The sequence below is a fragment of the Hyaena hyaena genome, unplaced genomic scaffold (genome assembly GCF_003009895.1).
Source record: "Hyaena hyaena isolate Hyena2069 unplaced genomic scaffold, ASM300989v1 scaffold_329, whole genome shotgun sequence".
In the NCBI taxonomy this organism is placed as follows: domain Eukaryota; kingdom Metazoa; phylum Chordata; class Mammalia; order Carnivora; family Hyaenidae; genus Hyaena; species Hyaena hyaena.
Window position 1 is genome coordinate 1,341,144 of NW_024080960.1, and position 25,592 is coordinate 1,366,735.

The following is a 25,592-nucleotide window of genomic DNA, read 5'->3' on the forward strand; positions in this document are numbered from 1 at the left end:
CAAAAGGTCCTTATTCCTGAAACAAAATTACCTCAAAAGCTAAGTCTGTTTCACTTTGGGGTCTTTCTCCCCCACAATAAAGGTATTCCACTTCAAATTTTTTAAACTTTATGGGGTGCCTGGGTGGCTCAGTTGGTTAAGTGTCCAACTTTGGCTCAGGTCATGATCTCGTGGTTCATGGGTTTGAGCTTCACATCAGGCTCTGTGCTGATAGCTCAGAGCCGGCAACCTGCTTCAGATTCTATATCTCCCTCTTTCTGCCTCTCTCTCCCCTGCTCATGTGCGCACATGCTCTCTCTCTCTCTCTCTCTCTCTCTCTCTCTCTCTCTCAAGAATAAACATTAAAAAAATTAAATTAGGTTTTTAGGTATTTATTTTGTAAATAAAATCTATACAGGATGCTCCTTTTTAAAGTGTATATTATATACATAAGCAAAAATCCTTGATGCCTTATATATCATTTGATGAGAAATTTGACTTTGGAAGGAAAAGATGAACCCTAACAACAAAGCTACAATTCACTATGAGACATGCAAGACAGCGGACCATACTGAATCCATCTGTAGCACTCCATCTTATTCATGTTTGCTGGATGACTTCCTGTGGGGCTATGTGGTGCAGGCCCTCTGGAGATTATTATCTGTACCTTAGAAATGCCTGCCAAGGTCAGAACTGAGGGGGAAGGGAGAAACTTGCTTTGGCCCTCCATAAATTTGCTCAAGATAATGTAGTCTCTCTCCCCTTCCTGAGGCACAGATAGTGCCATACGATCTAAGTAAAGATTAGCTGCCAGTTAGGTACACATAGACCCTTTGTTCTTACTAGAGTGCCATGTCCTATACATCCTTTGGTCTATAAAATCTGTAGACTAAGGTCCGTCTTGGCGGAGAATAGCTGCACACCTCTGCATCAACATTCAGCCAGTCCTATGTTACCATGCATAGCCAGTCTTATGTGTGGAGATGCCGGACTCATTTTTTGGTCTCAAAGTCCCCTCGCAGTTTGGAGGAAACTTTACAATTCCTCCTCCTCCGCCTTCTAACAAGACAGGACATGTCTTATACAAAGGAAAGGACATCCTGTCAGCTTGTATACTTCTCTTCCTTACTCAAACTCAAAATGATCTGCTGATAATACCCCAAATTAAGAATCGTGAGTTAAATAAAATCACTGTGAATATATGCACAACTTGCTGTGTTCTGGAAGCAGAGTTAGTAAATGTATATCAGTTTCTCAGGATTTATGATCCCAAAAAGGTCAAAACCACTGCCAGAGTAAATTTAACTGAAACTGTGCTAAAGGGGATTGGATTTAAAGAGATAAAACTCCCATGACCCTACATAGAAGGAAAGTCTCCCTGTTTAGTAATTCTCTCTAAAATCTATTAAGGTACTTTGAAAAGGTTTCCTGAAAATTATGCTCCTTGAATTTTGTAGAAAAACAGGTTATATTAAAGTCCTGCCCAGACTTACAGAATGATTCACCATAGATGAGAATTTATATGGATTTGATATACCCAGAAAGCCACATTACTATATTCATTTTATACATATTCGTAAATATATATATTTTTAAGGATGAAAAACATTGCCTAAAAACAAAGTGAATATCAAATTTTGCCTTTAGGGTAGAAATTTAACATCCTTGAGTCTCTTACACTAAATATAAACCTGATATTTTTAGTTTATCATGATATGCATACAATTTTATTAATTCCCTCTAGTATCTTTAATCATTTGCAATGTAATTATCTTAAGGCTTGTATACCAGTCACCTACTTTGATACATATTTTTTAAATCTTTTTTTTTAATAGTTTTTTTTTTTTTTTTTTTTTTCTAGGAGAGAGAGAGACAGCGTGAACAGGGGAGGGTCAGAGAGAGAGGGAGTCACAGACTGAAGCAGGCTCCAGGCTCTGAGCTGGCAGTCAGCACAGAACCCGACGCGGGGCTCGAACCCACGAACCGCGAGATCATGACCTAAGCGAAAGTCGGACGCTTAACCGACTAAGCCACCCAGGCGCCCCCATATTTTTTAAATCTTTAAAGATGACAAACTATTTGCTTCTGTAAGTTAATGTAAAATACACTAATATAAAAAGACAGAAAATCTAAATTCCTACCTAATTATAACTTAAAGTTTATGTTTTCTACTAAAAGCTAAAGTTTAAGACAGGAGAGGCAAGCATATCCCAACAGATTTGAGTGAAGATCAACTTCCTCTAGCTATTACTATGCAAAATGCATGGTGAAATAATTTTTTAGGCAGAATTAACTGATTTCCCCCCATTCTCAAGCAAATTAGGTGAATCATCAGGAAACAATCTTTAATAATCTAACTGGATTATCATTAGTTTACTGTAAAACAAAACAAAACAAAAAAACCCTACAGGAATACAAAATATTCTCTAAAACATGTAAAATGTTAAATAATAGAGGCGCCCGGGTGGCTCAGTTAAATGTCTTGACTTCAGTTCAGCTCAGGTCATGATCTCACCATTTGTGAGTTGGAGTCCTGCACATGGCTCTGTGCTGACAGCTCAGTTGGGAGAGCCTGGAGCCTGCTTCGGATTCTGTGTCCCCGTTTCTCTCTGCCCCTACCCAACTCATGCTCTTTCTTTCTCTCAAGAATAAATAAAACGTTAAAAATTTTTTTAAATAAAATGTTAAATAAAAGACAAAACATTTCATTTGCCCCTAAAATGTACCTGCAAAATAGTTACTCTGTGATGTGAAAAGAGAACAGCAGCTAACTTTGATGGAAGCACTTTGACAGAAGTTGGTACAATAAGCAGACGGGCACCACTGGATAGAGCAACAAATATTTCCACAACGGAAGGATCAAAGGTCAGAGGTGAGGCCAGAAACAAAACATCTTCTTGTGTGATCTTGAAAAGTAGCCTAAGGCAAAACAGAACAGTTACATGAAATGTCTAACATTTGGTAAACACATATCCTAAAAAATGATTTATGACCATTAAGTTTCTGGCTGTTGGCCAGATTTTTATTGTTTTCTCAGATTAACCAAAATGGTACTATTAATCCTAGAACTCTTTAAAATTTAAGGATTAAAAGCCATTTAAAACAATATCTACTTCTTAACATGACATATTTATCATCTGTGATGGTATGCTGATGTGTCAGTGTGGCTGGATTGAACCACAGTCCTTAGTTCCTTTAGGGAACCAAAAAGGGATATTCTCTCTTCTATTGTATTATGATATCTCTTATATCATATTATATATGATATATAATGATGTATGATATATACATGATAGATGATATATATCTTATATCATATCTTATATATATGAATATCTTACACACACACACATATATGCTAGATGACAGAAGAGAGGTGGGTGCCATTTAGTAGCACACATACCTCCCTGTTATTTCATCAAACACTAATCTAGGTGCTGCTGTGAAGGGATTTTGTAGATATGGAATCTCTGATTAGCTGACTTTAATGAAAAGGGAGATTTATTCTGGCTTGGCTCGATTTACTCAACTGGAAGACCTTTAGAAGAGTATTGAGGCCTTCTGTAAAAAAGACTCAACATCTGGGTCTACAATTACTCTCCCTTACCCCGGGATCTTCTTTCTTGACTTGCCTGTGGAAAAAAGCACATGCCTATGGATTTCCAGGCTGCTCATGATCATCCCTTTCTGTTTACACTCTAGATTCAGTCTTGCTTAGCAGCCCCTACAAACATAAGCCAATCCTTATAGTAAGTCCCTGATATATCTTCCTAGTTCTGTTCTTCTGGTAAAATATTGACTATCCTTATTGATTTAATGATGCTTAATAGAGACCTCTGACTCCCTTTTCCCACTATTTGACATTTTTCTCTCAGAAGCTAAACAAAGAGCAAAATATATATAGTTAGGATATTACAGAGCATAGATAGTCAGCAGTGAGCCTATGGCATTGCTTCATTCTGAACACACAGAACTCTGTCTAAAAAGCAGGGATTACCTTAATTTCACAATATCTTCAAATATGATATTGTGGGGACTCACTCAGAACCCCAGAGTTGGTATGAAGATTACTTTAGGCTGAAGACATTTTGGATTTAACAGATGCAGAAAGAAGCCTTGTTAGACCTTTCCTTATCTAATTGCAAAAACGTCTGGGAAATGAAGTTACCATAAATTCTTTCTTTGGAGTAGCTTTTATTCCCAGAAAGGAAACCAAGAGTGAACCTACTATAAATCCCTTCTGTAAGTTACTTTTATGGCCCTGAAAATAAACCAAAAAGGGATTTTTAACAGGTAAGTAGATTTCATTAAGTTCAAACATAAATAGCAATGGAGAAATTCATATATATATATATATATTAATGTTTATCTATTTTTGAGAGAGAGAGAGAGAGAACAAGCAAGGGAGGGGCTGGGAGAGAGGGGGACAGAGGATCTGAAGAAGGCTCTGTGCAGACAGCAGAGTCTGATGTAAGGCTTGGCTCATGAACTACAAGATCATGACTGAGCCAAAGCCAGGCACCCAAATGACTGAGCCACCCAAGGGTCCCTAGAAATTCATATACTTAAAATCAGCCCCTTACCCCTCACTAGCAAATACTTGCTCCCACTTTACACACAATACCTACCTCTGCTGGCCCAGTGCCTCTTCCCACCTCCACCAGATTCCAAATCTGCTTCATTCTTTTCAAGTTTCCTACATCTCCAACCCACCTCACCTCTCATGTTCTTAGTGTATTACTTTGCCCTTCATCTAATAGGAAAGTTACAATCTCAGCTTCTGAACATTCCTTACCCTTCCATCTCAAAGTATCCTACTCCTTTACAATACTATTGCTTGATTTTTCAACCCAACTCTCCCTACCAACTCTCTACCATCAGCTCATAAACGTCTCCCATCTCAAAAATAAATCTATAGCCCCCACCCCCAGAATTTTCTTTCCCATTAAAACTTCTAGAAATGAAAACTTTACTTTTTGTCTCCATTTCCTTATCTCTCATTCCTTTATCCCCAGCCTAATGTAATCTGTCCGCAGTCTTGGGCACTCAAAAATAAAGTCACTAAAGACTAGATTGTCAATTATAAGACACCTCTCTGCATCATTTCACCATTCCTTTCTTCTAGACCTGCACCATCCAATATGGTAGCCACTAGAAATATGTGCCTACTGAGCACTAAAAATGTGGCTAATCCATATTGAGAGGTAGAAGTGTAAAATACAAGCTAGATTTAAGATAAGAATAAATGCATATAATACTTCACTAATTTTCATATTGATTACATATTGAAATATTTTAGATATACTGAATTAAATGTTAAATTTTTTATTTCTTTGTACTCTTTAAGATGTGGTTAGAAATTTTTTAATTATATAAAACTTACGACATAAAAATATATATTTGTCTCACAAAGTTTCTATTTCTATATTTGTTTCTGTTTCCTCTTTTGATTTCCTAAGATTACTCCCTTTTGGTTCCCTTCCTTGTCTATTTCCTTCTTTCTTGTCAAGTTAAGAATCAATTTCATAGAGATTTCTCATCTCCTGACCACAAGAACAAACCAAACTCTACAATGCTATAGGAATGAACTTAATGAAATGCAAATATTTTTATACCTACTGGACTAAGTTCAAAATTCTTCAACAGGGCATACCAGGCTCCTGCCCCCTCAGGTCACATGGCTCCTGCCCTCCGACTCTTTCCTCTGCTCTGCCCTGATATACTCTCTCAAGCCAAACTCTTGCTTTCCCCCATTTCTCTGCTGTACCTCTGCCAGGAAAACACTTCCTTCTTATTAATAATTAAGATGCAAAGCTTCTAAGCATATCATTTATTTGCTCTCTGCCTGGCTCCAGGTCTTGATCAGAGAGGTGAAGCCCCAGCCTGAAGATAACTAAAGTTCAGATATAGCCAAAACAAGAGAGCCAATTACTTATGACTATCAATTTAGGAACAAGAGTTATGAAGAACATACATTAAAAATATTTTGCCCTTGGGGTACTAGGCTAGCTCAGTCAGCAGGGCATGCAACTCTTGATCTTGGAGTCATGAGTTAGAGCCCCATATCAGGAGAATTCACTTAAAACTTTTTTCATTTTAAAATACAAGTTTTGAAAAAAGATTCAAAAGACAGAACTCACCGAAAATGTTGGATATTTGGCACTATACATGCATGAGGGACTCTGACAATCTTAGGTATCCCCGTAGTGCCTGATGTATGGAGAACATAGGCCAAGCAATGCTTAAGCCTCACATCCATGTGCTCTTCTGACTTTTCTTCATTGCTGTGCTCAGAATTTGTGCTATTTGTCATTTTTCCTTCTTCATATTTCTGTTTTCAGTCATTTAACATCAAGCTCACTTCAATATTTTCCCAGTGAAGCCTGAAGAGTACTAAGTCATTATGTTCTGTAAGTGTATCATAATTCAATAATGTTTCATAGGAAGATTTGAATTTCTGTTACATGGGGGAACAAAGTCCACAATATTAATGTTAAAAGACATTTTTAACATAGAAGTAATATGAAATATTCACTCATTCAACATTGTTTTGAGTACTTGCTATATAACCAGGGCTTAAAAAAAAAGAAATTAAAAACTTTCAAGAATAAAGTGCTGTCCTTACTTTCAAAGTCACCTTCAAAATAGACATAAAAACATTCAACTGCAGGGCAATGTGGTAACTGACCATGAATATGCTTGAAATGTTAATCGGAACATAGGAGATTAAATTTAACTCTGCCTGGAAGACCTGAGATTGCTTCATCATATGTAATATTTATGTTATAAGTAGCTTTGTCTAAATAAAGAGGCATACTTTATTGGGCAAATAGCTAATGCAGAATATATGACCTGAGACAGCTAGTGTTGTGGAGAACTTTGAGCATTCCAGAAAGTTGAAGAATTGGGGGAGAGGGAAAAGACACATAGTTAAGAGGAAAGGAGAGGCTATCCTTAATAAATCTATAAGGGGTTTAGACCTTAACCTATAAGCAAAGAGATTTAACTGAAGGTGGCAAGGATAGACTAATAAGTTACACTTTTGGTAAGTGAGGGTTTTCTAATGAACCTTTTGCAACAATTGAGATATGCTATATGGGCCTGAACTAGTCTGTTGAAACAAGAGCAGACAGAAAGGGCCTATGAGCAAGAATCAATAGGGCTGGCTAACTTTCTGGATACAGAGTGAGCCTAAGAAGATTATGAGTTTCTGGCTCACGTATTTGGTAGATGGAGACAGATTAATATAGATTTATTTAATTTGGATAAAAAGATATTAAATTCAATTTTTACATGCTAAAAGTGAGGTTCCTTTGAATATACCTTTTAGGATTGATAAAAAGAAGTTTAATGAAACATAAGTTTTCACATTAATTATTATAAATGAAAGAAAAATAAGAGGAGAGAAATGAGAACAAGGTCACAATGCAGGAGCCTATAGGGCTTTATTTGATTGTGGTGTATGTATTAGGGGTCAGGTGTGGTGTGGACTATAATATTAAAAAAATTAAGGACCTATAATATGTATTTTTAACACTTAGTTCAAAATCATCTTTTGCCATTAACTTTACTTATCTCTACTAGGTTACATTTATTACCCTTAGGGTATCTCCACATTATGTAGAATTTATAGGTTCGAGATTATGATACTTTTCTCTCCAAACACAGTTGACTCCTGAACACAGGGGTTATAGAAGCACCAACCCTAAAATCCATGAATGACTTCTGACCTCCCTTTCCCAAACTTTACTAATAGCCTATAGTTGACCAGAAACCTTCCTGATGACAATCAATTAACTATACTCTGAATGTTACATATACTATATACAGTTTTCTTGGAATGATGTAAGTTAGACAAAAGATCATGTTCAGAAACTATACAGAAGATTCCCTAACCTGGAAAAGGAAAAAGATATCCAGGTTTAGGAAGCATAGAGAGTTCCAAACAAGGTGAACCCAAGGAGGTCCACACCACACCACATTAAAATGTCAAAGGTTAAAAGATACAGAAAAAATTTTATTATTAAAAAAAAAAAAATTTAAGGGGCGCCTGGGTGGCTTAGTCGGTTAAGCGTCCGATTTTCGCTTAGGTCATGATCTCGCGGTTCGTGGGTTCGAGCCCTGCGTCGGGCTCTGTGCTGACTGCCAGCTCAGAGCCTGGAGCCTGTTTCAGTCTGTGACTCCCTCTCTCTCTGACCCTCCCCTGCTCACGCTGTCTCTCTCTCTCCTAGAAATAAGTTAAAAAAAAATTTAAGAGATTTCAATTTAATTGAGAGAGACAAAGACAGTATGGGTGGGGAAGGGGCTGAGAGAAGGAGGCAGAGAATTCAAAGCAGGCTCTGTGCTGTTAGTGCAGAGCCCAATGTGGAGCTCAAACTCATGAATTATGAGATCCTGACCTGAGCTAAAACCAAGAGTCAGACGCTTAACTGACTGAGCCACTAAAGTGCTCCTAAAATCCTTTTTAATGCTTCAGAGGATTGGGGATGGAGGATGGGAGAAGGGAAAGGCAAAGAAAGAGGAAGACATAAGATCCAAAGCAGGCTCTGTACTAATAGCAGGGAGTAGGATGCAGGGCTCAAACTCACGAGCCATGAGATCCTAACCAGAGCTAAAGTCAGATATTTAACAAACTAAACCACTCAGGCACAAAATACAGAAAGAATTTTAAAGTGGCAAGAAGCTAAAAGTTACATACAAGGGAAACCAAACCAATAAGGCTACCAGCTGATTTTTCAATAGAAACTTTGTAGGCCAGAAAGGACTGGCATTATGTATCCAAAGAGCTGAAAAGAAAAAGCCTATAATCAAAAATAGTCTACCCAGCAAGGTTATAATTCACAACTAAAGGAGAGATAGTGGCACCTGGGTGGATCAGTCAGTAAGCATTGGACTCTTGACTTCAGCTCAGGTCATAACCTCATGGTTTGTGAGTTTGAGACCTATATCAGGCTCTGCAGTATCAATCTGAGATTCTTGCTCTGCCCGTCCCTCACTGGTGCTCACACTCTCTAACTTAAAAATATAGATATATATTGGAGAGATAAAGAATTCCTCAAATAAAAGTTTAAAAAGCTCACCACTGAACCAACTTTATAAGAAATATTAATGTAAATTTAAGAAAAGAGGCCATAATTAGAAGAAAATTATCAATAAAGAGATGTAAAATATGACAACATATAAATAAAATATGGAGGGAGAATAAAAAAGTAGTTCTCTTAGAATATGTTTAAACTTAAGTAACCAACTTAATATAGACTGCTACATACTTAGGATGTTATATATAAACCTCATGGTAACCACAGATCTATAATATATACCAAAAATAAAGAGAAAAAGCCATGATAACACTAAATAAAATCAACAATCACAAGGAAAAAGATCAAGAGAAGGGAATAGCAAAGAACTATAAAAACAACCAGAAAACAAGATGGCATTAAGTACATTACTATTACTTGAAATGTAAATGGTCTAAATATGCTCCAATCAGAAGACACAGGATAATGGAATGGATTAAAAAAACAAAAAACAAAAACAAAACCCATCTATATGTTGCCTACAAGAGACTCCCTTCAGACCTAAAGATATGTACAGACTGAAAGTAAAAGAATGGAAAAAGATAGTCCATAAGTATTCCATAAGTGAAAGAAAAAAGCCAGGGTATTATCAGACAAAAGGACTTTATTATGTTTATTTATTTTTGAAAGATAGAGACAGAGCTCAAGCACGGGAGGGATACAGCAAGAGGCAGACACAGAATCCGATACAGGCTCCAGACTCTGAGCTGTCAGCATAGAACCAGATACTGGGCTTGAACTCACGAACATTTGAGACTGAGACTGAGCCAAAGTTGGATGCTTAACCGACTAAAGCCACCCAGGTGCCGCTAGACAAAATGACTTTTTTTTTTAATTTTTAAAATGTTTTTATTTATTTCTGAGAGAGAGAGAGAGAGGTAGCATGCACAGGGGAGGGTCAGAGAGAGATAGGGAGATACAGAATCTGAAGCAGTCTCCAGGCTCTGAGCTAGGTGTCAGCACAGAGCCCGATGCGGAGCTCGAACCCATGAACTGGGAGATCATGACCTGAGCAGAAGTCAGATGCCCCTGACAAAATGACTTTAAAACAAAGCCTGTAACAAGAGAATAAGAAGGGCATTACAGAATAAGAAGATCAATCCAACAAGAATATATAACCATTATAAAGATCTATGTACCCAATACTATAGCACCTAAATACATAAAGCAAAATTAACAGATATAAAAGGGAGAAATTTACAATATAATAGTGGGGACTTTAGAAAAAAATATTTGGGGAGAAAGCAAATGTGAGCAAGGGGAAGGACAAAGAGAGAGAGAGAATCCCAAGCAGGCTCTGAATTGATAGCCATGATGCAGGGCTCAGTCCCACAAACCGTGAGATCATGACCTGAGCCAAAATCAAGAATCAGATGCTTAACCAAATGAGACACCCAGGAGCCCCAATAGTGGGGACTTTAACACCTTACATCACTAGATAGATTGTTCAGACAGAAAATTAGGAAACCGTGGCTTTGAACACATTATACCAGATGGACTTAAATATATACAGAACATTCCATCCAATAATAGAATACACATTCCTTTCAAGTGCATATGGAACATTTTCTTGGATAGATCATGTTAGGCCACAAAATCAAGTCTCAATAATTTAAGAAGATTTAAATCCTATCAGGAGTCTTTTATTTTTTAATCACAATGGTATAAAACTAGAAATCAGGAAAAAAAAAACTGGAAAAACACAAACACTACAAGCTAAACATGCTATGATCAATGGTTCAACAAAGATATTAAAAAGAAAATTAAAAATTACATGAAGATAAATGAAAACAATAGTCCAAAGTCTTTGAGATGCACCAAAAGCAATTCTAAGAGAATTTACAGTGATACTGGATTACCTCAAGAAAGAAAAAGAACAAAACCCAAGGTTAGTAGATGGAAGGATATGATAAGATCAAAGCAGAAATAAATGAAATAGACTAAGGAGCAATAGAAAAGATCAATGAAACCAAGAGCCAGTTCTTTAAAAAGATAAAGTTGATAAACCTTTAGCCAGATCCCCCCCAAAAAAAGAGAGGACCCAAATAAAATAAAGAGAAGTAACAACCAATACCACAGAAATAAAAAGGATTATAAGAGACTACTATGAAAAATTATATGCCAACAAATAGGATAACCTAGTATAAATGGATAAATTCCTAGAAACATACAATCTTCCAAAACTGAATCAGGAAGAAATAGAAAGTCAGAATAGACCAATTACTAGTAACAAAATTGAACTGGTAATCCAAAAATTCTCAAACAAAAAGTCTAAGACAGGTGGATTCACTGGTGAATTATACCAAGCATTTAAAGAGGAGTTAATACCTGGGGCAGTGCCTGGTTACCAGTTGGTAGAGCATGTGACTCCTGATCTCAAGGTCATGAGTTTGAGCTCCACCACGGACATTGAGCCTAATTAAAAAGAAATAAACACACGTGCTTGTGTGGCTCAGCAGATTAAGCATCCAACTCTTGATTTTGGTTCAGGTCATGATCTCACGGTTTGTGACATTGACACCAGAATCTGGCTCTGCACTGACAACACAGAGCCTGCTTGGGATTCTCCCTCTCTGCCCCTTCCCTGTTCATGCACATATTCGCTCTCAAAATAAACAAACCTTAAAAATAAACAAATAGGGGTGCCTGGGTGGCTCAGCCGGTTAAGCATCTGACTTCAGCTGAGGTCATGAACCCACGAACCGCGAGATCAGGCCCCACATTGGACTGTGTGCTGACAGCTAGCTCAGAGCCTGAAGCCTCTCTTCAAATTCTGTGTCTCCCTCTCTCTCTGACCCTCCCCTGCTTGTTCTCTCTTTCCCAAAAATAAACAAACAAACAGGGGAACCTGGGAGGCTCATTCTGTTAATCATCTGACTCTTGATTTTGGCTCAGTTTATGATCTCATGATTTGTGGGTTTAAGCCCCACATTGTGGAGCCAGTTTGGGATTCTCTCAGTCTCTCTGGCCTCACCCCTCTCTCAAAATAAATAAATAATCTTTAAAATAAACACTAAATGCAAAAAAATACTTTAAAGACACTACAAAAAAAGAAATCTTCAAGCCAGTATCCCTGATGAACATGAACACAAAAATCCTCAACAAGATATTAGCAAACCTCATTCAACAATACATCAAAAGGATCATTCACCACAATCAAATCTGATTTATTCCAAAGTTGCAAAAATGGTCCAATATTCACAAATCAATGTAATATACATTAACAAAATGAATAAAAATCACATCCTCTTAATAGATGCAAAAAAAGCATTTGACAAAATTCAGTATCATTCATGATAAAAACTTTCAACAAAGAAAGGGAACAAGCCTCACATACTAACGGCCATATATAAAAATATACACAGCTAATATTCTACTCAATGGTGAAAAACAGAGCTTTTCCTCTAAGATCAGAAACAAGACAAGGATGTCCACCCACTTTTATTCAAATGGTACTTACTGGAAGTTCTAGCCACAGCAATAAGGAGTTCTGGGGGGAGTGGAGAAGACATTCAAATTGGTAAGAAAGAATTTAAATTATTATTATTTGCAGATGATATCATACTAATAGAAAACCCTAAAGATTTCATCAAGAAAACTATTAAAAGTAATAAATGGGGGTGCCTGGGTAGCCCAGTCAGTTAAGCATCTGACTTAGGCTCAGGTCATGATCTCACGGTTTGCAGGCTCTGTCAGCAGACAGCCCGTTTTGTTTTTTCAGGGGGGAAGTTGTTTTTTAATTTTTTCTAATGTTTTATTTATTTCTGAGAGAGGGACAGAGACAGCATGAGCAGGGGAGGGTCAGAGAGAGAGGGAGATACAGAATCCCAAACAGGCTCCAGGCTCTGAGCTGGCTGTCAGCACAGAGCCCGAAGCAGGGCTCGAACCCACAAACAGTGAGATCATGACCTGAGCTGAAGTCGGACACTTAATCAACTGAGCCACCCAGGTGCCCCATCAGAGAGCCTGCTTTGCATCCTGTGTCTCCCTCTCTCTGCTCCTCCCTGACTTGTACATGCATGCATGTGGCGTGTGTGTGTGTGTGCGTGCACGCACGCATGTTCTCTCTCTCTCTCTCTCTCTCTCTCTCTCAAAAGAAAATAATCTTTGGGGCTGCCTGGGTGGCTCAGAAGGTTAAGCATCCAACCTTGGTTCAGGTCATGACCTCATGGTTCACAAGTTCGAGCCTGTCATCGGGCTCTGCTGACAGCTCAGAGTCTGGTGCCTGCTTCAGATTCTGTTTTCCTCTCTCTCTGGTCCTCCCCCACTCACTGTCTCTGCCTCTTTCTAAAAAATAAACAGTAAAAAAAAAAAAAAAAAAGAAAGTAAATAAACTTTAAAACATTAATGAATTCTGTAAAGTTGAAGGATACAAAATTAATATACAGAAACCTGTTGCATTCCTATATACTAGCAAGGAAATAGCAATTAAGCAACTCCTGTATAGTAGCAATGAAAGAAAAATTAAGAAAATTCCATTTACAATTACACCAAAAATAATATCTAGAATGAATTTAACCAAGAAGCTAAAAGAAGAGTACTGTGAAAATATAAAACATTGATGTAAAAAAGTGAAGACGACACAAATGAACATATATTTCATGGTCATGGATTGGAAGAATTTTGTTAAGATGTCCATATTATGCAAAGCAATCTAGATTCAATACAATCCCTATCAAAATACCAGCAGCATTTTTCACCGAACTAGAACAAATAATCCTAAAATTTGTATGGAACCACAGAAGACCCCAAATAGCCAAAGCAGTCTTAAGAATGAAGAGAGGTGCAGGTATCACAATCCCAGTTTCAAAACCTACTACAAAGCTGTAGTAATCAAAGTAGTATGGTACTGGCACAGAAACAGACACATAGAACAACAGGACAGAGAGCCCAGAAATAAACCCATGCTTATATAGGTCAATTAATCTATGACACAAGAGGCAAGAACATGCAATCAGGAAAAGAGTCTCTTCAATAAATGGTGCTGGAAAGACTGGACAGCTACATGCAAAAGACCGAAACTGGGCCACTTTCATACACCACACACAAAAATAAGCCCACAGCAGATTAAAGACCTAAATGTGAGACCTGAAACCATAAAACTCTTAGAAAAAAATCAGACCATAATCTCTTTAACATCACCCTTAGCAACAATTTTCTAGAAATGTCTCCTCAAGCAAGGGAAACAAGCAAACAAACTGGGGGACTTCAGCCAAATAAAAAGATTTTGCACAGAGAAGTAAACCATCCATAAAAGGTGAAAGACATCAATGAAAGGGCAACTTACTAAATGGGAGAAGTATTTCCAAATGATATATCTGATAAATGGTTAATATCCAAAATATATGAGGAACTTCTACAATTCAACATCAAAAAAATAAATAAAAACCAAAACAAATAATCATGGTAAAAAGATAGGCAGAGGACCTGGATAGATATTTTCCAAAGAAGACATCTAGATGGCCAAAAGACACATGAAAGATATTCAATATCACTAATCAGGGAAATGCAAATCAAAAGCACAATGAGATACCACCTCAAATCTGGCAAAACGACTAGAATCAAAAAGACAAGAAATAACAAGTATTGGCAAGGATGTAGAGAAAAAGGAACCCTTGTGCATTTTTGGTACAAGGTAAAATGTAAGAATATAAATTTGTGCAGCCACTGTGGTAAACAGTATGGAGGTTCCTCAAAAACTTAAAAATAAAAATACCATATGAAGGGGGTGCCTGAGTGCCTCAGTTGGTTAAGTATCTGAATCTTGATCTCAGCTCAGGTAATGATCTCATAGTTTATGAGATAAAGCCCTGCATAGGATTCTGTGCTGATAGTGCAGAGACTGCTTGGGATTCTCTCTCTTCCATTCAAGATAAATAAACATTAAAAAATATATATATATGATCCAGTAATTCCACTACTGGGTATTTACCCAAAGAAAATGAAAACACTAATACAAGATATATGCATTCCTATGTGTATTGCAGCACTATTTACAGCATCCAAGACATGGAAGCAACTCAAGTGTACAATAAGTAAATGGATAAAGATGCCGTAATGTACACATACACACACATGAATATTACTCAGACATAAAAAGAAGATCTTACCATTCCCAACACAGATAGACTTCAAGGGAATTATAGTAAATGAAATATGTCAGAGAGAAATATACCATGATTTCACTTATATGTGTAATCTAAAGATCAAAAACAAAAAACAGAAACAGACCCATAAATACAGAGAACAAATGTGGTTGCCAGAGGGGAGAATAGTGGAGGATGGGCAAAATGGGTGAAAAGGAGATACAGGCTTCCAGTTAGGAATAAGTTATGGGGATAAAACATACAGCATAGGGAATACAGTCAGTATTGTAATACCATTGTATGGCAACAGATGGTAACTACACTTACAGTGAAGATAACATAGATTTGAGCCATTATGTTGTACACTTGAAACTAACATTGTAGGTCAACTTCAATTAAAAAAAAGAATTAAAATCATAAAATCTCTCAAGTGACTACAAAGTAATTACCAAATAACATTTATCATACTTATTCTGCCATTCTACAAGTGCCTTTCAAATTCAAAATATTACACAAGTATTCTATCGTATTATACAGCTCTCAGTGAATGTGCATTACTTTATGCCATAGGAATAAAGGGCTCTAAAAATTTTTTAATTTTTTTTTAATGTTTTATTTATTTCTAGGAGAGAGAGAGACAGCGTGAGCAGAGGAGGGTCAGAGAGAGAGGGAGTCACAGACTGAAACAGGCTCCAGGCTCAGAGCAGGCAGTCAGCACAGAGCCCGACGCGGGGCAAAAACCCACGAACCGCGAGATCATGACCCAAGCAAAAGTCGGACGCTCAACCGACTAAGCCACCCAGGCGCCCTTTTTTTTTTTTAATTTTTTTTTTTAATGTTTTATTTATTTCTAGGAGAGAGAGATAGAGACAGCGTGAGCAGGGGAGGGTCAGAGAGAGAAAGGGCTCTAAAAATTTTAAATTCTATAATCCCATTTTCAATATTCACATATCTGTAATACTGAAATAATAGGGAATAAAAGATACAGCACAGGGAATATGGTCGGTGATACCATAATCAGGCTATACAGTGAGAGCTGGTAGCTACACTTATGGTGACAGTAGCATAATGTATAGAGATGCTCAATCACTATGTTGCACACCTGAAACTAATGTAACATTTTATATCAACTATATGCACATGAAAATATTTTTAATACTGAAATATAATCAGAACATATTTTACCCAATGTATTTAAATCCTGGCTCTCTGTTAGATAGTGGTTTTGTAAATGTACTGATTATACTTCGTTGAACTTAATGTCATTTAGAAAACGAAGGTAATATTTAGCTGGCAGCTGAGCATTACGTGAATTAGCATAGTTCAAGTGCCTCACTCTGCAGTGTTTCCTACACCAGGTATTGTTCTAGGTGCTGAGGATATGAGCATAAGTGACAAACTGTTACCAACAAGTTTCCTGTCCTCACAGAGGAAGAGAAGCTGGCTAAACTGACCGAGGAGATCTGGGAGGAAAACTGGACCAGCCATGGCATCAGGAAAGCCTTTAAAATACAGTTCCAAAGAAGAGTAAATGTAAAAAAATGTACTTGGGATGGGCTGAAAAGGGACATAAGGATTTTGAAGAAAAACATTTATATCACGATTGAAGTCGTGTTTTCATAACAGCTTACATTTGTCAAAACTCATTAAAATGCACACATACATAACTAGGGGGTTTTTACTCTATGTACATTACACCTCAATAACTCTGATTTCTAAGATGTGTAGGTCACGAAATATTTTTGAAAAGGGTAGGGGAGCTGTTCTAGATGAAAGGATACTAAAGAGGTGTAAAAAATGGATGTATTATATGATCTTTGACTGGATTTGGTACCGCTCCCCACCAAAAGCTAAAAGAATTCTTGGGAGTCAAATACGGAAATCTGAATATGGACTGTATTAAAATGTATTGTATCAAGGCTAAAAAAAGTCATGAGAAAATATATTTACAATGCTTTACTATACTGTATTAAAGAAAAAAAAAATCACATGTAAGTGGACCTACGCAGTTCAAACCCATGTTGTCTAAGGGTCAACCATAGGTTAGAAGCAGCTGAAAGGTAAGAATCACGTCTTGGGCTTCTTTCACATACTAATGCCCTCCCAAATAACTTGTCTTTAGTGTACAGTTTCTCAGTCTCAACACTACTGACATTTTGGACCAGATAAATCTTTGTAAGAGGTGATCTTGTGTCTTACAGGACTTTTAGCAACATCTACAGCCTCTACCCACTAGACACCAGGAGCACCTCACTGTCAGCATAATAAAAAAATCACTGTGGACATTGGCAAGTGTCTCCTGGGAGGCAAAATGATCTCCAACTGAGAAATACTGTTCTAGTAGATGCTGGGCTCAGTTAAGTGCTTCCCAATGGCTCATGTGTCAAGGAGGAACACTTATTAAAAAAAAAAAAAAAAAAAAAAAGAGGAACACTTATACCATCATCAAAGTCATGAAACAGGAAGTAAGGTACTTTCTATAGTGTTTTCTATGTGCCCAACTCCTTCTGTAAGCAGTTAGAAAGAATATTGGGGCGCCCGGGTGGCTCACTCAGTTAAGCATCTGACTGCAGCTCAGGTCATGATCTCACGGTTCGTGGGTTAGAGGCCAGCATCGGGCTCTGTGCTGATAGCCAGCTCAGCCTGGAGCCCGTTTCCAATTCTGTGTGTGTGTGTGTCTCTCTCTCTCTGACCCTCCCCTACTCATGTTGTCTCTCTCTCAGAAATAAATAAAACATTAAAAAAATTTTTTTAAATAAAAAAATATAAAGTATACCCAATACTGAAAATTCTCAAACTCAACCACCTCTTTTATAAAACTCTCGCCAAAGCTGTCAAGAAAAATGAATGTCACATTCCCATTTGACATTACATCAACAAAGAAAAGAAATAACCAGGGGTGCCTGGGTGGCTCAGTCGGTTAAGTGTCCAACTTTAGCTCAGGTCATGGCCTCGCAGTTCCTTAGTTCAAGCCACATATCAGGCTCTCTGCTGTCAGCATGAAGCCTGCTCTGGATCCTCCGTCCCCGTCTCTTTGTCTCTCCCCAGCTCACACATGCACTCGCAAAAATAAACATTAAAAAAATAACAAATAACCAATCTGAGAAAACTTTTGATTAAACATTAATGTTTATTTAGAAAATATTAACAAAAGTATACTTTGTCCCTTTCTAGAGTCTTTATTCTACAGATTTTTTTTTAATGTTTGTTTATTTTTGAGACAGAGGGTGAACAGGAGGTGGGCTGAGAGAGAGGGAGACACAGAATCTGAAGCAGGCTCCAGGCTCTAGGCTGTCAGCACAGAGTCGACACTGGGCTTGAACCCACGAACCGTGAGATCGTGACTTGAGCCAAAGTTGGATGCTTAACCAACTAAGCCCCCTCTAGAGTCTTTATTCTAATACTCATGATTCTCTAGGAATTCCTCCATGCACTCAAGCTTTTGATATTTTTTGCTATGTATAGAGATGCATAGACCTATAGATACATAGTGGAATGCATTTAAATTACCTCAAATATAAATTGGTTCAGCTAGGAAATGGGTAAAAACAGGCTAAACTGAATATATAGGTTCTATAATGTTCTTTTTTTCTCTTTGGTAAAACATTTTATAAAGAAATAACAAAACACGGGCTGCATCTTGCTGAACATGAAATAACCAACTCTTGCCCATAAAGCAATGTTTCTTAGCTAGATACTTGGTTGGCAGTCACTTAAATATTAAAAAATAAATTTAGGGGACGCCTGGCTAGCTCTGTTGGTTAAGCATCCAACTCTTGATTTCAGCTCAGGTCATGATCTCACTCAATTGTGAGATCAAGCCCCATGTCATGCTCTGTGCTGGCTGCATAGAGCCTGCCTAGGATCCTCTCTCTTCCTCTCTATGCCCCTCTCCAATTTGTGCTCTCTCTCAAAATAAATGAACATTTAAAAAAATAAATAAATTTAGTTTTCCAGAGAGGTGTGGTCTAAGTGCAAATCTCTTTTGCAAAATCTAAGCCTGGCTATAGTTCTTTAATGTTGTTGATCACTATAAATTGCTACAAATATACAAAGATACAGGTTTGGGGGCACCTGGGTGGCTCAGTCCGTTGAGCATCCAACTCTTGATTTCGGCTCAAGTCATGATCTCTGTGAGTTTGAGCCACATATCAGGGTCTGCACTGACAGAACGAGGCCTGCTTGGGATTCTCTCTCTCCCTCTCCCTCTCTCAAAAATAAATAAAAATTTTTAAGAAGTTCCCATTATTATAAAATTTTCCTAGTATAGAAACAACTTTGCAAAGAGAAAGGAAATACAAAATAATGGGCAGTACATTATTATATGTCAAGAACATACATTCATGTTATAGGGAAATGTTTCTCAATAGACTGTAGGGGGTGAAGGGAGCCTCCAGGAGACATTTGGCAATTTCTGGAGACAATTTTGGTTGTCACAACTGGGATGGAGTGGGGTTGAGGTGGTGCTACTGGCATTTAGTGGTTAGAAACCACAGGGAGATTGTTCAAATAACCTACAATGTATAAGACACTCCTCACTCAACCCAAAATGTCAACAGTGCTGAGACTGAAAAACTGCAGTTAGTAAAATCAGAAAAGGTAGAAACGTACACAAACACACCCTTCAATTGAAAGATAAACACAAAAAAATTTAAATATACACACTTACATTAATTTGCTGTTTTTCAACAAGAATATAACTTAGATTGCATTTTTTCATAAAATGCACTGATAACACTGGTGGTGCATCTGGATCAATAGGAGCATATGCAGCAGGGACTTGGAGAATTCTAAATGAAGAATATAGAGTCAGCATAGGACATCTGTTAAAAATCATCTTTAAATATTTCTATTTATCTATGCACTTTACTACTGACTATATCAGAAATGCCCAATGTATTTGCTGACACATCGTTGGTTATGGTTTTTATTTTGTTTTTAAGGCAGAATATCCACTATTAAATTTTTATCACTTTAAGACCCAAAATCAGTTAGTTGTTTTAACTAAAAGTACTCTGAGGAAGGGGTGCCTAGCTAGCTCAGTTGGTAGGTAGAGCAAAAGACTCTTGATACGGGGGTTGTAGTATCAAACCCCATGTTGGATGTAGAGATTACTTAAAAATAAAATCTAAAAAAAAAGTACTCTGAGGTATACTTTGGGGACAATAGATTTTTGCACATAATAAATTCTCAATAAAATTCTGTCAATGATTGAATGAAAGCCAAATTTTAACTTTTTTTGCTTGACATTTATACATTAATCTACTAACACACACATATTATGGGATGAACATCAACTTTTCTAATTCTTTAATAGCTTTTATTTACTGCAGAACCCTAATACAGAAATCACTATAAAAAGATAATATTCTGTAACAACTTAATGATCATTTTGCAAATAATTGTTTGAATTAGTGTCCTCAGTTCATAGCTCAATTTTTATAAACCAACATCTAAAACCTCACTTATTCATTCATTTACTGAATACTTTGAGTACTTAAACCTCAGTCTCAGGAGGAAAAACAGTTACTTCTGAAATACTTGTTTTCTTTGATATAAAGAACTTATGACCACTTTCTTTTGGCAGACAAATGAAGCCCTTATATTTTGGAGATTTTTAAATATTCTACAAATGAAAAGTTCTGGTCTCCTAAATAAATTCATATCAATTAAATGATTAAAAATAATTTTTGGGAAATACGAACTTCTTTAGCCTCTCTAAAATTGACCAACCAATACTATTCTGTATACTACTGTACTTTTATGTAAGATACAACATTCTATGTATTAAAGGATTATAAATTAGGTTAGAAAACTAAAAATTCAGTATTTAAAACAATTACCCTAAAATCCAAGAGGGTAAGTTAATCCCAGGATGGCAGTAGAGACCAACTTCCCGAATTCCTTGAAAGTCACAGTGTAATAGCAGAAAATTTGATAATTCTGAGGCAGCATGAACCACAAACTTATAGGTATAATAAACTGGAGGCTGGTTGTTATACTCATCAAAACATACAGCTATTTTATCTGAATAAATCGAGGCAGCCCGATGTACCAATTCCTGAAGAGTCATTTCACTGGTTTATCGAAGCCTCATTGGTAGCAGAGAACTCTACCTATATACAGAATTATGGGGATAGGGAGTTTTAGGAAACATGGCAGGGTGAGAAAGGGAGAGAGAAACTTCTAAACAAATCATTCCTCACAAAAGGAACTATATCAAAAACAATCTCGGAACTTAGGAAGTATCTATGTTGAGAACAAGGAGTTGAAAATTAATCTGGTATCATCAGGAAAAAAATTTTGGAGAGGACTGGTATACCCAGATAAGAATGAAACAGGTAGAAATGTAGAATTCTCTCTCAACTTACCACAATGTAACATATATATATATATATATATATATATATATATATATATGTAAATAACCAATAAAACCCACTTTAGGGGCCCCTGGTGACTCAGTCAGTTAAGTGTTTGACTTCAGCTCAGGTCATGATCTCACAGTTCATGGGTTCAAGCACTGTGTCCAGTTCTGTGCTGACAGCTCGGAGCCTGGACCCTGCTTCAGATTCTGCGTCTCCCTCTTTCTCTGCCCCTCTCCTGCTCAAGCTCGGTGTCTGTCTCTCTCAAGAATAAACATTAAAGAAAAAAAAAAAAAAAAACAATTTAAAGCACCACATCCTAAGTTTTTTTCATTTTTCTTTGTTTTCCATCCCAGATTAAGATAAAGTGGTTAAAATCCTACAAAACGTCTTTGACGAGCTTAATACAAAAACTATGCTTTTAGGAACTGAACTCAGGTGAAAACAAAGTCAACCTTTGTTAGAAAAAAGGAAAATCTATCTAAATCCATCCAATTTTAGTCCACTGTATACAAACTACGCTATTTATTATAATACTTCAGAGGTCGCATCAAGTCCCTTTTATAAATTGTTGAGTAAGCTCTTAATCTTCTATTTTTAAGACTGCCACAAAATTCATTTAAATTTAAACTCTGTAGTATTACAACTCAATAAAACATTGAATCAACACAGTATTCTCTAGACTTCTCAATAAAAATATGAAGAGTCTAAAGTGTTTTTAATGTTTATTTTTGAGAGCAAGGGAGCTCACACACACACATGCAAAAGCAGGGGAGAGGCAAAGAGAGAAGGGGACAGAGTATCTAAAGCAGATTCTCTGCTGTTATCAGAGAGTGGGGCTGAAACTCATGAACCAGAGATCATGACCTGAGCCAAAGTTGGACACCTAACTGACTGAGCCACTCAGTCATCCCAGAGTAAAAACAGTACTTCATCAAAAACAAAAAACAAAAACAAAAAACCTTAGGGGTAGTGATTTAAAAGAAACAATTTCTAGTATTTGTAAAGTAAAGGTGATTTTTCTTCTGTGAACTCTTTTCCATATTTCAAAAGCAAGTAAGATTTACCAAGTAGCCTATTTTAATCAAGTTTATTTGTTCATATTTACTTGAACTGACTTCATTACCAATTCAAAATAAAATTAACCAGGTCGCCTGAGTTAGTTAGCTCAGATAGTTAAGCATCGACTCTTGATTTCAGCTCAGGTCATGATTGCACAGTTTGTGGGACTGAGCTCCTTGTAGGGTTCTGTATTGGCAATGTGGAGGTTGTCTGAGATTCTCTCCCTCTTAAAATAAACTTTAAAGAAATAAAAAAAAAATAGGGGCATCTGAGCAGCTCAGTCGGTTAAGTGTCTGACTATGGCTCAGGTCATGATCTACTGGTTGGTGGATTCAAGCCCCACCATCTGTGTTGACATCGCAGAACCTAGAGCCTGCTTAAGATTCTGTGTCTCCCTCTCTCTCTGCCCCTCCCCCCCACACACTCTGTCATTCTCTCTCAAAAAATTAAATATATAATTTTTTAATTAAAAAAATAAAAAATAAGGGCGCCTGGGTGGCTTAGTCGGTTAAGCGTCCGACTTTCGCTTAGGTCATGATCTCGCGGTTCGTGGGTTCGAGCCCCGCCTCGGGCTCTGTGCTGACTGCCAGCTCAGAGCCTGGAGCCTGTTTCAGACAGAGTCTGTGACTCCCTCTCTTTCTGACCCTCCCCTGCTCACGCTGTCTCTCTCTCTCTCCTAGAAATAAATAAAACATTAAAAAAATTTAAAAAATTAAAAATAAAAAATAAAATTAACTTCATCCATGTCATTTAATTGATATGAATTAGAAAACAAAAAAGAAAGCAAAATAAACCAATAACCATGGAGACCCATAAGGTCTGAAAATGCTATGATTTCTAAATATAAAGTTTAAAAATAGAAAATCCTTGGTATTTACAGTATGCACTTTTTAAAATATATTTAATTTTTTTTTAATATTTTTATTTTATTTCTAGGAGAGAGTGAGACAGCGTGAACAGGGGAGGGTCAGAGAGAGAGGGAGACACAGAATCAGAAGCAGGCTCCAGGCTCTGAGCTGGCAGTCAGCACAGAGCCCGACGTGGGGCTCGAACTCACAAACCATGAGATCATGACCTGAGTGAAAGCCGGCCGCTTAACCGACTAAGCCACCCAGGCGCCCCATTTTTAATTTTTAACATTTATTCATTTCATTTTTGAAAGAGAGAGGGAACAGGGGAGGGGCAGAGAGTAAAGGAGACACAGAATCCAAAGCAGGCTCCAGGCTCCGAGCTATCAGCCCAGAGCCTGACATGGGGCTCGAACTCACTAGCTATGAGATCGTGACCTGAGCAAAGCTGGACGCTTAACCAACTGAGCCACCCAGTCGTCCCTAGTATGCACTACTATAAATATTTTCTTTTGTGATATAAAAGATAAAAATTTTTAGCCTTTCCTCATACACACAAATTATCATTAAAGATGACTGTCAATATTACCCCTTAATTATTCCAAATGAAGTTATGAGACAAGGTATAGTCAGTGAAGATAACTACTGCTACTCCCTCCCACTATGAATAACAAATTGCCTACATTACACTAAGGCATTTTCACAAAAATCTTATATGTGCCAAAAAATTGCATTTTTTTAATGCAAAAGCAATTATAGCACTTAGTTTTCCATGAGGACATTCCGATTTTTATACTCCAAAATACTTGACATCAAAGGGGAAAGATTATAGAGCTAACTGAAGAAATACCATTTTTATGATAAATTACAAAGCTACCACACCTATCTATACAATTAAGAGGTTTTTCTACTTTTAACTGTCAGTTTCCCAGGGGTTGCTACACATTTAAGATCTATTGTCCAAGGTTTTCATTTTCATTAACTGAATCATAAATATCCTCTCCAATATAGAATAGTATACTTAAAAAAAAAAAAAAGTGGGGTGCCTGGGTGGCTCAGTTGGTTGAGCATCCTAGTCTTGGTTTCCACCCAGGTCATGATCTCTCGGTTGGGTTGGTAAATTTGAGTCCCACATCCAGATCTGTGCTGACATCCGGAGCTTGCTTGGGATTCTGTCTCCCTTTCTTTCTGCCCCTTCTCTGCTTGCTCGCGCTCTCTAAAATAAACTTTTTTAAAATAAGAAAAAAATAAAAATAACACTATGCTTACTGGACACCCAAACATTTCCAAGACCTTATAAATTGGGGGGGGCGGGGTGAGGGGAGCCAATTTGTTAAGTAGATTTCACATGTAATGAAATCATTAAAGATATTCTCTACTTCATTTACAGCAGTAAATGCTATTTAGTCTTCAAAAGGTCTTAAGACTGTCAAATTCTCGTGCTCCAGAGGACTCTCTCTAGATTATCTGTTATTTTAAAGACAGTTAAATAATCCGGAAGCTACCCACCCGCCGCCCATCCTTGGGGTTCTTAATTTCCATTATACAATTACATTTAATAACAATGCACTTCATAGCTTCCAAACTACACTAGGAAGGAGGTGGGGCCGACTATTTTCTTCTGAATGAACGGGCAGAGGGTTCGAGCCTGGGCTACTCAGGAGAGATACACAGGTCAGTTTAGTCTTTACACAACCTGCCAGACGCCGTGACTCACGTCTGAAGCAAAGCAGTGGCCATGTAGCTGACAATCTGTAGCCAGGCCCAGGCCTCACCGTACTTCACCTCTCCCACACAAGCCCCTGCTGGACACCGCCTCGGGAGAGACTCACTCAGAAGGCCTGAGGGTTGGGGCAGAGATCTGAGCCCATCCTGACCCTCCAACAGGCCAAAACCAGGACCTCACCACACACATGTGAAAAGCAGCAGCACCCAGGCCGTAAAGCCTGCCGGGCCGCAATGACCGCTGGGATCAAGAGGCGCAGCTTCTTGCGCAAATCTCCTGCGTCGCTGCATTGACGTCAGCGGAGCTACCCGGAGCAGGTAGCCCCTCCCGAAGGGGCTGGGCCAACCTGGGAGGAAAGCTGGCAGCACTTTTGCCTTGTGCTCTCAGCTCAGGCACCTGTTTTGATCAAGTTGGATTTTGGACAGGATTTACAAAGACTTTGGAGCTGA

General features: G+C 37.6%; 1 protein-coding gene across 2 annotated transcripts in view; it reads right to left on the minus strand.

The window, feature by feature from the left end:
* Positions 1-25,370, minus strand: part of AASDH (aminoadipate-semialdehyde dehydrogenase) — a 45,997-nt gene extending 20,627 nt beyond the window's left edge. Inside the window, exons 1-5 of one of the 2 annotated variants that reach the window (XM_039249049.1) lie at positions 25,250-25,370; positions 20,986-21,258; positions 19,812-19,932; positions 6,120-6,436; positions 2,706-2,898 (exon numbers count right to left, since the gene is read on the minus strand). In XM_039249049.1, the coding sequence (XP_039104980.1) occupies positions 2,706-2,898; positions 6,120-6,292 (366 nt within the window). In that variant the 5' untranslated portion in view covers positions 6,293-6,436; positions 19,812-19,932; positions 20,986-21,258; positions 25,250-25,370. The remainder of the gene's footprint in view (positions 1-2,705; positions 2,899-6,119; positions 6,437-19,811; positions 19,933-20,985; positions 21,259-25,249) is intronic. The other variant, XM_039249050.1, reaches the window with a different exon arrangement.
* Positions 25,371-25,592: the final 222 nt, after the last annotated feature.